This window comes from Oryctolagus cuniculus, chromosome 1 (assembly GCF_964237555.1).
Source record: "Oryctolagus cuniculus chromosome 1, mOryCun1.1, whole genome shotgun sequence".
In the NCBI taxonomy this organism is placed as follows: Eukaryota; Metazoa; Chordata; class Mammalia; order Lagomorpha; family Leporidae; genus Oryctolagus; species Oryctolagus cuniculus.
Window position 1 is genome coordinate 232,156,744 of NC_091432.1, and position 12,129 is coordinate 232,168,872.

At 57.3% G+C, this 12,129-nt stretch overlaps 1 protein-coding gene across 4 annotated transcripts in view; it reads left to right on the forward strand.

The window, feature by feature from the left end:
• Positions 1-12,031, forward strand: part of NUP188 (nucleoporin 188) — a 52,556-nt gene extending 40,525 nt beyond the window's left edge. For 2 of the 4 annotated variants that reach the window (XM_051838506.2, XM_070057642.1), the window contains 19 exons: positions 449-655; positions 733-902; positions 1,245-1,314; positions 1,697-1,764; positions 2,194-2,389; positions 5,744-5,821; positions 6,430-6,515; positions 6,744-6,889; positions 7,161-7,342; positions 7,984-8,187; positions 8,319-8,411; positions 9,136-9,294; positions 9,538-9,675; positions 10,355-10,429; positions 10,522-10,755; positions 10,843-10,974; positions 11,120-11,193; positions 11,287-11,416; positions 11,530-12,031. In XM_051838506.2, coding sequence (XP_051694466.2) covers positions 449-655; positions 733-902; positions 1,245-1,314; positions 1,697-1,764; positions 2,194-2,389; positions 5,744-5,821; positions 6,430-6,515; positions 6,744-6,889; positions 7,161-7,342; positions 7,984-8,187; positions 8,319-8,411; positions 9,136-9,294; positions 9,538-9,675; positions 10,355-10,429; positions 10,522-10,755; positions 10,843-10,974; positions 11,120-11,193; positions 11,287-11,416; positions 11,530-11,706 — 2,619 coding nt within the window. In that variant the 3' untranslated portion in view covers positions 11,707-12,031. The remainder of the gene's footprint in view (positions 1-448; positions 656-732; positions 903-1,244; positions 1,315-1,696; positions 1,765-2,193; positions 2,390-5,743; positions 5,822-6,429; positions 6,516-6,743; positions 6,890-7,160; positions 7,343-7,983; positions 8,188-8,318; positions 8,412-9,135; positions 9,295-9,537; positions 9,676-10,354; positions 10,430-10,521; positions 10,756-10,842; positions 10,975-11,119; positions 11,194-11,286; positions 11,417-11,529) is intronic. The other 2 variants (XM_051838508.2, XM_070057637.1) reach the window with 1 other exon arrangement.
• Positions 12,032-12,129: the final 98 nt, after the last annotated feature.

Here is a 12,129-nt window from a genome sequence, read left to right on the forward strand (position 1 = left end):
CTGCTGACATAGTTGAGCTGCTCTCTGTCTTCCAGCATAAGCAGTGCTGCATGGAACTTGGGAACTTTACATCTCCTAAGGGACAGGGATAGGTGGCATTCAACTTTTTATTAGATGTCTGCAGATTGCCTTCCAGAAGATATTGTCCGATACCAAGTTGTACATCCTTGCCATGATGGCTGCATCAGGTTTTTGATCTTGCCAGTCAGTCTAATACACAAAACAGTTTCTTGCTGAGTTTGTATTTATTTAACCGTGAGAGGAGTTGAGTGCCTTCTTACGTTGGTTGCTATGTCTGTGATGAATTTGGAGTACCTTGCGCTGCTCTTCAAGGTGATGTCCCTTTTCACGCAAAGCCTTGTGTCTGGAGCTCTGTCATCTTCTCTGCTCTCCAGTGTGGAGGCTTTTCTGAAACAGAGCTCTAAGGCTGTGTGTCGGTCCCCACCAGGTGGCGCCGATGTCCGTGTACGCGTGCCTGGGCAACGACGCAGCCGCCATTCGCGATGCCTTCCTGACGCGGCTGCAGAGCAGAGTGGAGGACATGCGCATCAAAGTCATGATCCTGGAGTTCCTCACGGTCGCAGTGGAGACTCAGCCGGGCCTCATCGAGCTGTTTCTCAGCCTGGAGGTGAAGGACGGCGGTGACGGCTCCAAGGTGAGGCCCCCCGCCGCTGCAGACGGGCTGGGGGTGGTCCCGGAGCGCGGCTGTGAACGCCCCCTCTCCCCTTGCAGGAGTTCAGCCTTGGGGTCTGGAGCTGCCTGCACTCGGTGCTGGAGCTGATTGACACCCAGCAGCAGGACCGGTACTGGTGCCCACCCCTGCTGCATCGTGCTGCTGTGGCCTTCCTGCACGCCCTGTGGCAGGACCGCCGGGACAGCGCCATGCTGGTCCTCAGAACCAAGTACGTCCCGCTCTGGGCATGGCCTCACTGTCCTCAGCTGCAGTGGTTGGGGTACCTCAGGGGTCTCCTAGGATGGTGCTCTGGCAACGTGCATGGAAGTGCATGTGGGGGAGTGTTACACTTCTTGAGATCTTGATGCCAGTAAGCATCCTCTCTAAGGTTCAGCTGTGTGTGTGTTCCTGCCTTCTCCTGACTGCATCAAAGCCCCCCCCCCTTTTAAGATTTATTTATTTATTTAAAAGTCTGAGTTATACAGAGAGGAGAGGCAGAGAGAGAAAATCTTGCAAAGTGTAGACCATGGGAGAGCAAGAATCTGGTTTCCACAATGTGTTTTCCTCCTAGGCCCAAGTTTTGGGAAAATTTGACATGCCCGCTGTTTGGAACCCTGTCTCCTCCCTCGGAGACGTCTGAGGTGAGCCGCAGTGGCGGGCGGGCGGTTGCTGCCAGTCTCTGGGCGGAAAGGTTGGGCTGGGCTGCAGTGCAGAAAGTGGTACCTGCCCCAGTTACACCGGAGCGTTTTCTTCACCAGAAGCTTCCTTCTCCGGGCAGGGCCTGCTTCCTTCCCCTTTGCTGTCTTGTTTTGGGAAGGTGGCCTGCCCTGTTCTGGGTGGATGGCTCCGGGCTTCTCCCCTGTCTTGGGGCCGTGTGGCCCTGATGCTCCTGCCTGTTCACATTCGATAGGGCGTGCACTTGCCTGTTCCCACGTCTTGGGGCCCTGCCCTCCTGCAGGGTGGGGGCCCCCGGGAAGAGGTTTCTGCGTGTGACTGCTGTCTGTTCTGCTCTCCCCTCCACAGCCCAGCGTCCTGGAGACCTGTGCCTTAATCATGAAGATAATTTGCTTGGAGATATACTATGTAGTTAAGTGAGTCCTCTCCCTGTGTGAGACTTTCAGTAAAGGTTGGGGGTGGGGGAGATGGTAGTGGCCTACCACTGGGTGCGTGGCTGTGAGCCAGGGCAGAGGAGAGAGTTGGTTTGGAGCCATTTATGGAGGGCCAGTGAGCCGTGTCCCTGGCCAGTCCACTGATGGCGTTTATAATTGTCAGAAAGAGTTATGGTGGCGCAAGCTCCATGTGACCGGGATTTCATGGCGGAGGAATCCTGGAAAGGCCTCAGCCTAACCCATTATGTTGAGCGAGAAGTGTGACCCCCACACCCTGGAGGTGATCCGGAGCCGTCTGCCTTTAAGCCCATGTGAGGTGGTTCTCCCTGCCTCAGCAAGGGTCTGTGCCCGTCAGATTCCCAGCTGCTGTCATGTCTTACCTGGGGGTTTTGTTTCTTCTTGACATCACAGGGGTTCCTTAGACCAGTCATTAAAAGATATACTCAAGAAGTTTGCCGGTGAGGAACGCTTTGCCTACTGGTCAGGGTACGTCAAGTCCTTGGCGGTTCACACGGCGGAGACGGAGGGCAGCGGCTGCACCTGCTTCCTGGAGTACCAGATGCTGGTGTCTGCCTGGCGGATGCTGCTCATCATCGCCACCAGTCACGTAAGCCTCCCCTCGGGCGAGTCTGCAGCTTGGGGTCTTAGCAGTGACTTGGTGAGATGCCTGCCAGATATGCCTTGAGATAAAGAACCAGGATTTTCCCTGAGAGCCAAAATGTTACTGATTTCTGTGTCCAGAGATTGGGCTTATCTGGGGTGTTTGAAGGGTGTTGGCTCCAACAAGAGATGTAATTTAAAATCCCGCGGACACCCACGACGGCCTCCTTAGCAACCTTTGGGCCTTGGACGTCTGAGGTGCACTCTCACTTCGCCTGCCACTCACGCAGCTGCCTGCTTGCCTTGCAATGTGTGCCCCGTAGCTACAAGACAGCATTGTTTTCATTGGTTTTGGCCACTGCACTTCCAGGTCTTTGAGAAGAACAGGGCCATGGTCTCAGCGCCACTGTGTGTCTGCTGAGAGTAGAAAAGAGAGAAAGCTATACCATTTGGGAAGAGTGTGCATTCTTGCTGGCATTTTGGGTGGTTTGCCACCATCGTGCTGGGTTGTAAGAACTTGGCGTCAACTGCTCTTCCTTGGGGGATCCAGTTCAATGTCTTGACTTTGCTAACAACTTCAGCTTGGTAGGTCCTCCGTGTTCCAGGCAGCTCTTCCTCCCCACCCCTCCACGCCCCAGAAATCTTTCATTTAAAAAATTCAAACTTCATGCTTTTCATAAATACAACTTTAGGGATATAGTGATTCCTCCCACCACACCCACCTTCCCACCCACACTCCCACCCCTCTTCCTCCTCTGTCCCCTATTTGCAGTCTTATTTTTTACTAAGATCCATTTTCAATTCAGTTAACTCAAAGTAAATAATTAACTCTAAGTAAAGAGTTCAACAAAGTTTATGAAAAACTCTTCTGCAGCAGTTGAGACAAGGGCTGTTCAAAGTCATTGCATCTCGAAGTGTTGATTTCACTTCTGTAGATAGATTACCTTTTAGGTGTTCTATTAGTTATCACAGATCAGGGAGAACATAGGGGATTTGTCCTTTAGGGGCTGGCTTATTTCACTAAGTATGATGTTTTCCAGTTTAATTCATTTTGTTGTAAACAATAGCATTTCTTTTTTTTTTTTTTTTAATTGCTGTTTAGAATTCCATGGTGTACATATCCCATAATTTATTTTATTTTATTTATTTATTTGACAGGTAGAGTTATAGACAGTGAGAGACAGACAGAGAGAAAGGTCTTCCATCCGATGGTTCACCCCCCAAATGGTCACAATGGCCAGAGCTGTGCTGATCTGAATCCAGGAGCCAGGTGCCTCTTCCTGGTCTCCCATGTGGGTGCAGGGGCCCAAGCACTTGGGTCATCCTCCACTGCCCTCCTGGGCCACAGCAGAGAGCTGGACAGGAAGAGGAGCAACTGGAACTACAACCCCGTGCCGTGCCCATAATTTCTTTATCCAGTCTTCAGTTGATGGACATTTAGGTTGATATTTTAGCTATAGTGCATTGAGCTGCAGTAAACATGTAACTCTTTCATATGCTGATTTCATTTCTCTTGGGTAAATTCCCAGGAGTGGGATGGCTGGGTCATATGGTAGATATGTATCCAGATTTCTGAGGTGTCTCCATACTGTCTTCCACAGTTGCTGTACCATTTTACATCCCCACCAACAGTGGATTGGGATACCTTTTCCTCACTTCCTCGCCAGCATTTGTTGTTTGTTACAGATTTCTGTATGAAAGCCATTCTAATGGGGTTGAGGTGAAACCTTACTGTGGTTTTGATTTGCATTTCCCTGATGGCTAGTGATCCTGAACATTTTTTCATGTCTCTGTTGGCCATTTGGATTTCTTCTTTTGAAAAATGCCTGCTTAAGTCCTTTGCCCATTTCTTCACTGGGTTGTTTGCTTTGTTGTTGTTGAAGTTCTTGGTTTCTTTATATGTTCTGGTTATTAATCCTTCATCAGTTGCATATTTTGCAAATATTTTCTCCCATTCTGTCGGTTGCCTCTTCACTTTTCTGAGTGCTTCTTCTGCAGTGCAGAGGCCTCTCAATTTAATGTCATCCCATTTGTCAGTTTCGACTTTGGTTGCCTGTGTCTCTGGAGTCTTTTCCAAGAACTCTTTGCCAATGTCTTGCAGGGTTTCCTCAATGTTTTCTAATAATTTGATGGTGTGGGGTCTTAGATTTAGGTCTCGAGTCTGTGTTGAGTGGATTTTGTGTGAGGTGTGAGGTAGGGGTCCTGCTCCACACTTCTTCATGTGGAGATCCAGCCTTCCCAGCACCGTTTGTGGAAGAGACGTCCTTGCTCCAGGGGCTGATTTTAGCTTTTTTGTAAAAGACAAGTTGGTTGTAGATCCAGGCGTCTCTTAATACCTTCTGTGAGACTGTCCAGACTGCTCCCACACTCAATGCACGGAACCTCGAAGGCGTGGGTGAGTGCACAGTCTCGCACTTAATAGACTCCTCAGGGTGTAAACTGTGTCACCTGCTTCAGAGGCACTTCAGGCAGCTTCTTGAGTTGTGACTCAGGAACTCCCACCATTCTCTTTCCCCTAGGAAATCTAGCTGGTTAAATCCAGAATATTATTCATTCATTCATTCATTCATTCAATGACATTTGGTGTGGTGGTTATGGTGCCCATGCTTCATATTGGAGTGCCTGGTACGAGCCCTGGCTCTGGTTCCGATCCAGCTTTGCTAATGTGCACCCTGGGAGGGCAGCTCACGATAGCTCCTGTGTTTGGGGCCTGGCTTCAAGCTGGCCTAGCCCTGGGTTAATGCAGGCGTTGGGAGTGAGCCAACAGTGGGAATCTCTTTCTCTCCTTCAAGTAATCATAGGTTTCGTCTTGTGGAGAGTAGCCTGTGAGGGAGGTGCATTGCAAAGTCACAGTTAAAAACTACGGTTTCAAATTGTGAAACTACTTGTTTCAAATCCAGACGCTGTGCAGGGAACATGTCAGACAGGAGCAGGCAGCCAGAGAAACCCTCTCAGACGGAGGGGAGTCCCATCTAAGACCTGTGTGGGAAGAAGCATTCCAGGAGAGAGTCACAGAGGAGGTGCAATTGCAGGCCCAGAGGCCCAGAGGTGGAAGAGAGCAGGGTGTGTTCAGGAGGGAGGAAGGAGGGGTGTCAGAAGAGGCAGGAGCCAATAGGACAGGATCTCGGGGTCCTGGGCAGGTTGCACAGGTGGGCTTGCATTTCCCAGGCACTGGGAAGCCTTTGAAGGGTCCACACAGAGGGAGGACCCAGAGGTGGACCTGACCAGGCCTTTGATCGACAGAGAAATAGCAGAGTCTCCAGTCCCATTTCAATTAGGGAGACAGCCAGTGCCCCTGAATTGCTTGGCTTCTGAAGTCTGGGAAATTGTCCCAACTAAACTTTCCTCTTTTGCTTTGCAGGCAGACATAATGCATCTGACCGACTCTGGAGTGCGTCGCCAGCTCTTTCTGGACGTGCTCGATGGCACTAAAGCCTTAGTAAGTGCGTCCATCCCTGTGAGCTCTCTGCCGGAGGAGAGCACGAGGCCGACGGTGCCCTGTGCCCGGCGCCCAGCCTTCCCACTGTCTGCCTACAGGCAGCCATCCTTTTAGCTCCGGTCGGGGACGGGGGCTTTGTTCTGCCAAGGGCCTCTTGGATTTTTTTTTTTTTTTTTTTTTTTTTTTTTTAAATTAATTCCATCTGCTGGTTTACTCCCCAGACAGCCACAGCGGCCAGAGCTGGACTGATTTGAAACCTGGAGCCAAGAGCTTCTTCCAGGTCTCCCATGTGGGTGCAGAGGCCCAAGGACTTGGGCCATCTTTCACTGCTTTCCCAGGCCATAGTAGCTGGATTGGAAGTGGAGTAGCCGGGACTCAAACCGGCGCCCATGTGGGATGCCGGCACTGCAGGTGGCGACTTACCCGCTACACCCCAGTGCTGGCCGCCTCTTGGATATCTGTAACATCATCATTCACAGGCCATACAGAATCGTCAGTGTAAACATTAGCCTGCTATAGATGGATTGGATTTTGAGTCCTACCTGCAGTTGCCTCGGCAGGGCCAGATGTTCCCCACCGCTGCCCTAACTCGTCTGCCGTCCCCCCAGCTCCTGGTTCCAGCTTCGGTGAACTGCCTGCGCCTCGGCTCCATGATGTGCACCCTGCTGCTCATCCTCCTGCGCCAGTGGAAGAGGTGAGCCTCGCGCCAGGAGAGGCGGCTGAAGCCAGCGCTGCCCCAGTCCTTGCTTACCGCGTGGTCTGGAGCCTTTGCCTTTCCCGGGGGAGGAGGTGGCTGTGAAGTGTGCGAGCTTCGATGGAGGAGAGGGGAGCAGAGCGCACACACGGGCCAGGGCTCACTGGGGCGTCCCGGGTGCAGCAGGGCGTGTTGCTCCCCACCTCAGCCCCCCTGACTTTGTCTTAGCGAGCTAGGTCCTGTGGATGGAATCCTCGGGCCCTTGACGGAGGTCCTGGAGGGAGTGCTGCAGGCAGATCCGCGGCTGATGGAGAAGACCAAGGCCAAGGTGTTCTCCGCGTTCATCACCGCGCTGCAGATGAAGGAGATGCGCGGTGAGGGTTAGCGGGGGCCGCGGCGGCAGCCAGCCTGGTGGGCCTCCTCTAGCGGGGGCCACATGGGTATCCTGTGACTTGGGAGTTTTCAGTCTTGGGATTCCTGCCTCAAGAAGGCTCATTTGCCCCCCACCCCAGCCCGTTTCCTCCTGCAACACGGGGCAGTGACCTGTGCACCTGCTGTAGTTCCGTCTCTGGCTGGAAAGGAAGCCTTGCTGTGCGACGGGAGGTGACCTGTGCGCTGACAGTGCCCTCCCCGTCTGCTCTGCAGTCAGTGACATCCCCCAGTACTCCCAGCTGGTGCTGAGCGTCTGTGAGACCCTCCAGGACGAGGTGATCGCCCTCCTCGACCAGACCCGCCACAGCCTGGCCGCAGGCAGTGCCACAGAAGACAAGGACAGCATGGAGACCGACGACTGCTCTCGGCCCCGGCACAAGGACCAGCGTGACGGGGTGAGCGCGCGTGTCCCCGCAGACCGGCCGCCCTCTGTGTCTGGCCCTGGGGTGACCCCTGAGCGGGGGAGCTAAGTCACTTCACAGCCTCGGAGCAGGCGTTGGTGGAGACTGGGGAGGAAATGCCCCCAGGACAGGCACAGGGAGACAGGCTAGGATCTCGCAGGATCTTGTGACTTGGGGAGGAACAGGGGCCGTTTCAGTGGTGACTTAGGGGTCGGTAGAGGCGGCAGCTACAGGAGGAGCTGACAGCTTCCCTGGGGGTCGGGATCAGAGGAGGCTGCACTCCTGGGGACTGGATGGGTGAACGTGTGCGCTAGGGTCCAGGGCCGTGGTCGGAACTGAGCAGGCGCCGCTGGTCTAAGGGCAGCTTGGGGAGTGCGGTTGCAGTTCTGCAGCGTGAGCTGAGGCCACTCGGACTCCACGTGCAGGATTGGGCAGTGTCCAGATGCAGACAGATGGCACTGCCGACGCTTGAAGGCGGAGCGGGGGGAGTGGGAGACAGAGGCAGCTCCTGGTCGTGTAGCGCATGCTCACTCTGGGAGAGAGCTGCTGAGAGGTGACCACAGGGGTCTTGGGCAGCAAGGCCAGAGTGACCCTCCTCCTTCCCTCCTTCACCCACGTGCACTCCTTGGCTCCAGCAGGTGTGTGTGCTGGGTCTGCACCTGGCCAAGGAACTGTGTGAGGTGGATGAGGACGGGGACTCCTGGCTGCAGGTGACGCGCAGGCTCCCCGTCCTGCCCACCCTCCTCACCACCCTGGAGGTGAGCCTGCGCATGAAGCAGAACCTGCACTTCACAGAGGCTTCCTTGCACCTGCTCCTCACCCTGGCTCGCACTCAGCAGGTAGGCGGCGGCCTGAGGGCAGGAGGAACCTGCCCAGGAGCTCCCCCGTCTCTGGGCCAGGTGGCTGCAGACTGCTTTGTGGGGAGGGAGGGGTCGGGGTCAGGCTCCGTCTTACTCTCGTTCCCTCCCAGGGAGCCGCAGCAGTGGCTGGAGCTGGCATCACGCAGAGCATTTGTTTGCCTCTCCTGAGTGTGTACCAGCTCAGCACGAATGGCTCGGGCCAGGTGAGTGCCGGTCACTCGAGACGCTCTTGGCCTGACCGTCTGTGTTCCCCCACCCAGGTGCCTCCATCTGCCCTCCAAGTTGCTGTTCTCTGTGTGGCTTGTTGAGTGCCCTTCGTCCCAGTCCCTAGCAGGTGTCTTGTAAGAGAAACGTGGTTCCTAACAGGACCTGCTGTTCACCCTGCACCGGCTTTGAGAAAGGTTCTTCCTGTTCCAGGCATAGGGGTGCCCACCAGACTGCGGACAGGTCCCCAGGGCCAGGCTTCAGCCAGGGCAGCTGTTGTCTCTGCTTCCTCCCAAGGGCACCGTGTGTAACCATGACTCCTCCGCCACCACACCCCGGCATGGCCAGGAGAAGGGCCGGGGCGGCAGGAGCTCGGTGCAACCTCAGCGCCCAGCACTCTGGAGCCTTGCTTCCTTTATTCAACAGGCAGCTCCGCATCCCAGGAGCGGGCGTCACTTGAACCCCTCATGTGCGTCCGAGGGAAGTGTTTGGTCTTGCAGCCCAGTCTCCCTGTAGAGGAAACGTGGGCGGGCCAGAGCAGGGCAGACACGCCCAGGTTCACACAGCTGGTTAGTGCAGGCCTGAGTCTGGAACCCAGGGTCCTGCGTCCACTGGCGTTGGACCACTTCTGGCCCTGCTGTGTGCCAGCAGTAGCTGTGCGTGATCCAGGTGTTCTCCCAGCAGCTGGGCACCGTGGCCTGAGCTTGCTGCTGTTTGTCCTAGGCACCCAGCGCCTCTCGGAAGTCGCTGGACGCCCCCTCCTGGCCGGGGGTCTATCGCCTGTCCATGTCTTTGATGGAGCGACTGCTTAAGACTCTGCGCTACAACTTCCTGACGGAGGCTCTGGACTTTGTAGGTGTCCACCAGGAGCGGACCTTGCAGGTGAGGGGCTGCCAGCCTCCCGGGCTCAGGGCTCAGGGTGAGACGCAGCCATCCAGGGGCGTGGTGGGCGTGGCCTCGCTGCGGGCTGGCGTGCGGGTTGTGGTGCCTTCACGCTGAGGTGCCCTGACACTGCTGGCTGTCAGGGATGCCCATCAAGGGGCTGGTGCAGGTCAGCTCAGCCCGAAAGCTCGTGCTGCCAGGCCCTGAGCCCTCCCCTCCTTCCCTGGCATCCTCTGCTCCCAGTGCCTCAATGCAGTAAGGACGGTGCAGAGCCTGGCCTGCCTGGAGGAGGCGGACCACACCGTGGGCTTCATCCTGCAGCTGTCCAGCTTCATGAAGGAGTGGCACTTCCACCTGCCGCAGCTTATGCGTGACGTCCAGGTGGGCTCTCGGATGCGGCTTGTTCAAGGGGCCGGGAGGCGGTGGGTGCTCCCAGGGCCCCTCTAGTGAACTGCAGGCCATTCCTGGACTGCGGGTCTTTGGCTTGGGGCACACAGGATTTGGTTTCTTGCTGTTGCTTTCTTGTTCTCCTCTGGCTGGACTCCCCCCACAGTGCAGGGCAGCTGGGTCGCTTCTGAACAGGGGCCGTGTTGGCCAGACCTGGACTCAGACCTGAGGAACAGGTCTGGGGCGGGACTCCGAGCAGGAAGAGGACAGGGCCTTCCGGCACTTGCTGGCTGTGGGAGGCTGGCCAGGTCACTGCTGCTCTCTGAGCCTTTGTTCCTTGGTAAAATGGGGGCGGTGGTCTCTGCTCCCTCAGTCCAGGGAGCCAGTCCTGCCCTGAACCCTGGTGCCGGGGTCTGCAGAGGGGCTGTCAGCTAGCACGGAGGTGGCCTGGGGCACGGAGGGGCTGAGAGATGTGTGTTCCTTCAGTCTCCTTGGTTGACTGTGTCTGCAGCCAGAGAATCCTACACACACGTGTGTGCACACACGCACACGCACACCCCTGCCCCCGCGTGTGTCCTAGGTAAACCTCGGCTGCCTGTGTCACACACACACCTGCCCCCGTGTCCTAGACCCCTGCCCCCCGTGTCCTAGACCCCTGCCCACCGTGTCCTAGGTAAACCTCGGCTACCTGTGCCAGGCCTGCACTTCGCTCCTGCACAGCCGCAAGATGCTGCAGCACTACCTACAGGTAACAGCACACACACACACACCCCCCGGCCCCCGTCGTCTCCTGGGTGCCTCCCCTGGCTCGCTGGGCTCTGACCACTTCTTTCTCCCCAGAACAAAAATGGGGATGGCATTCCCCCGGCTGTTGCTCCCCGAGTGCAGCGGCCACCCACTGCCTCCACTGCTGCCCCCTCGTGCCCCTCGTCCAAGCAGCCTGCTGCCGACACAGAGGCCACGGAGCAGCGGGCGCTGCACACGGTCCAGTACGGCCTCCTCAAGATCCTCAGCAGGACGCTGGCGGCCCTGCGCCACTTCACCCCCGACGTCTGCCAGATCCTGCTGGACCAGGTGCTGGCCCGCGCGTGGACGGCGCTGCTGCGCTCCGCGGGGTCCCGGCGCCCAGCCAGCTGCTAGAGTGGCTGTTCTTTCTCACAGTCGCTGGATCTTGCGGAGTACAACTTCCTGTTCGCCCTGAGTTTCACCACTCCCACCTTCGACTCCGAAGTGGCCCCCTCCTTCGGGACCCTTCTGGCCACGGTGAACGTGGCCCTCAACATGCTGGGGGAGGTGAGCTGGGAGCTGTCGCCGCCCCCCGCCCGCTCCCTCCGTGGCTTGGGCCTGCTCGTGAGGGCTGGTGAGGGGCTGCGGTGGGCTGCACTCGGGCAGCGGCCGGCGCTGTGCTGTGATTCACTGCTGTCTTGTCTTCCTCCAGCTGGACAAGAAGAAGGAGCCCCTCCCCCAGGCCGTGGGGCTCAGCACACAGGCAGAGGGGACCAGGACGTTAAAGTAAGGCTGCCTGGGGGACTCGGAACGGGCGGGGGCACCCTGGGCGCTCGCCTGCTCCCAGCAGCGCCGCCCTCTAACAGCACTGTTCCCCAGGTCCCTCCTGGTGTTCACCATGGAGAACTGCTTCTACCTGCTCATCTCCCAGGCAGTGCGGTACCTGCGGGACCCGGCCGTGCACCCTCGGGACAAGCAGCGCATGAAGCAGGAGCTCAGCTCCGAGCTGGTATGGGTGGGCCGGCCGGAGGGCTGGGTGCTGCTGATATGGGTGGGCCGGCCGGGGAGGAGCCTGTGGGTGCGGCCGAGGGGCCAGGTCTCATCCGCCACCTTCCTTCACAGAGCACGCTGCTGTCCAGCCTCTCGCGCTACTTCCGCCGCGGGGCTCCCAGCTCCCCTGCTACTGGCGTCCTGCCCTCACCGCAGGGCAGGTCCACCTCCGGCTCCAAGGCCAGCCCCGAGAGCCAGGAGCCACTCATCCAGCTGGTGCAAGCCTTCGTCCGGCACGTGCAGAGATAGGGCGGCCGAGCGCTGCCCCCGGCTCCTCCACCCGCTCCCCAGAGTTGCCAGGACTCCGGCCACTGCCTGCTGACATTATTTTTGTAATAAAGAGGTCAACAGCAGGGGCGGGGAGCCGCGCGGCCGCTGTGCACGGGCCTCGTTCAGAGCGCTGGTGCGGGCCTTGGAGCATTCCTCAGCTGCCGGCCACCGAGGCCAGCCCAGGGTCCCTGCCGCCCCGGGCGGGCCGTGTGCACGGGTTTGAAGATGCTTTCCAGGATCTATTGTTGCAGTTTTTGGTAATACTGTGGTCTATTTATACAAATATTAAAATACTGTTTATAGACAGCTGTGTGACACGTGCCTTCAAAGCCTTGGCCCGGGCTGGCTCGCAGAGGTGGGATACTGCCTGCTCATCAACTCGCACACCTTGCAGTCACGGCC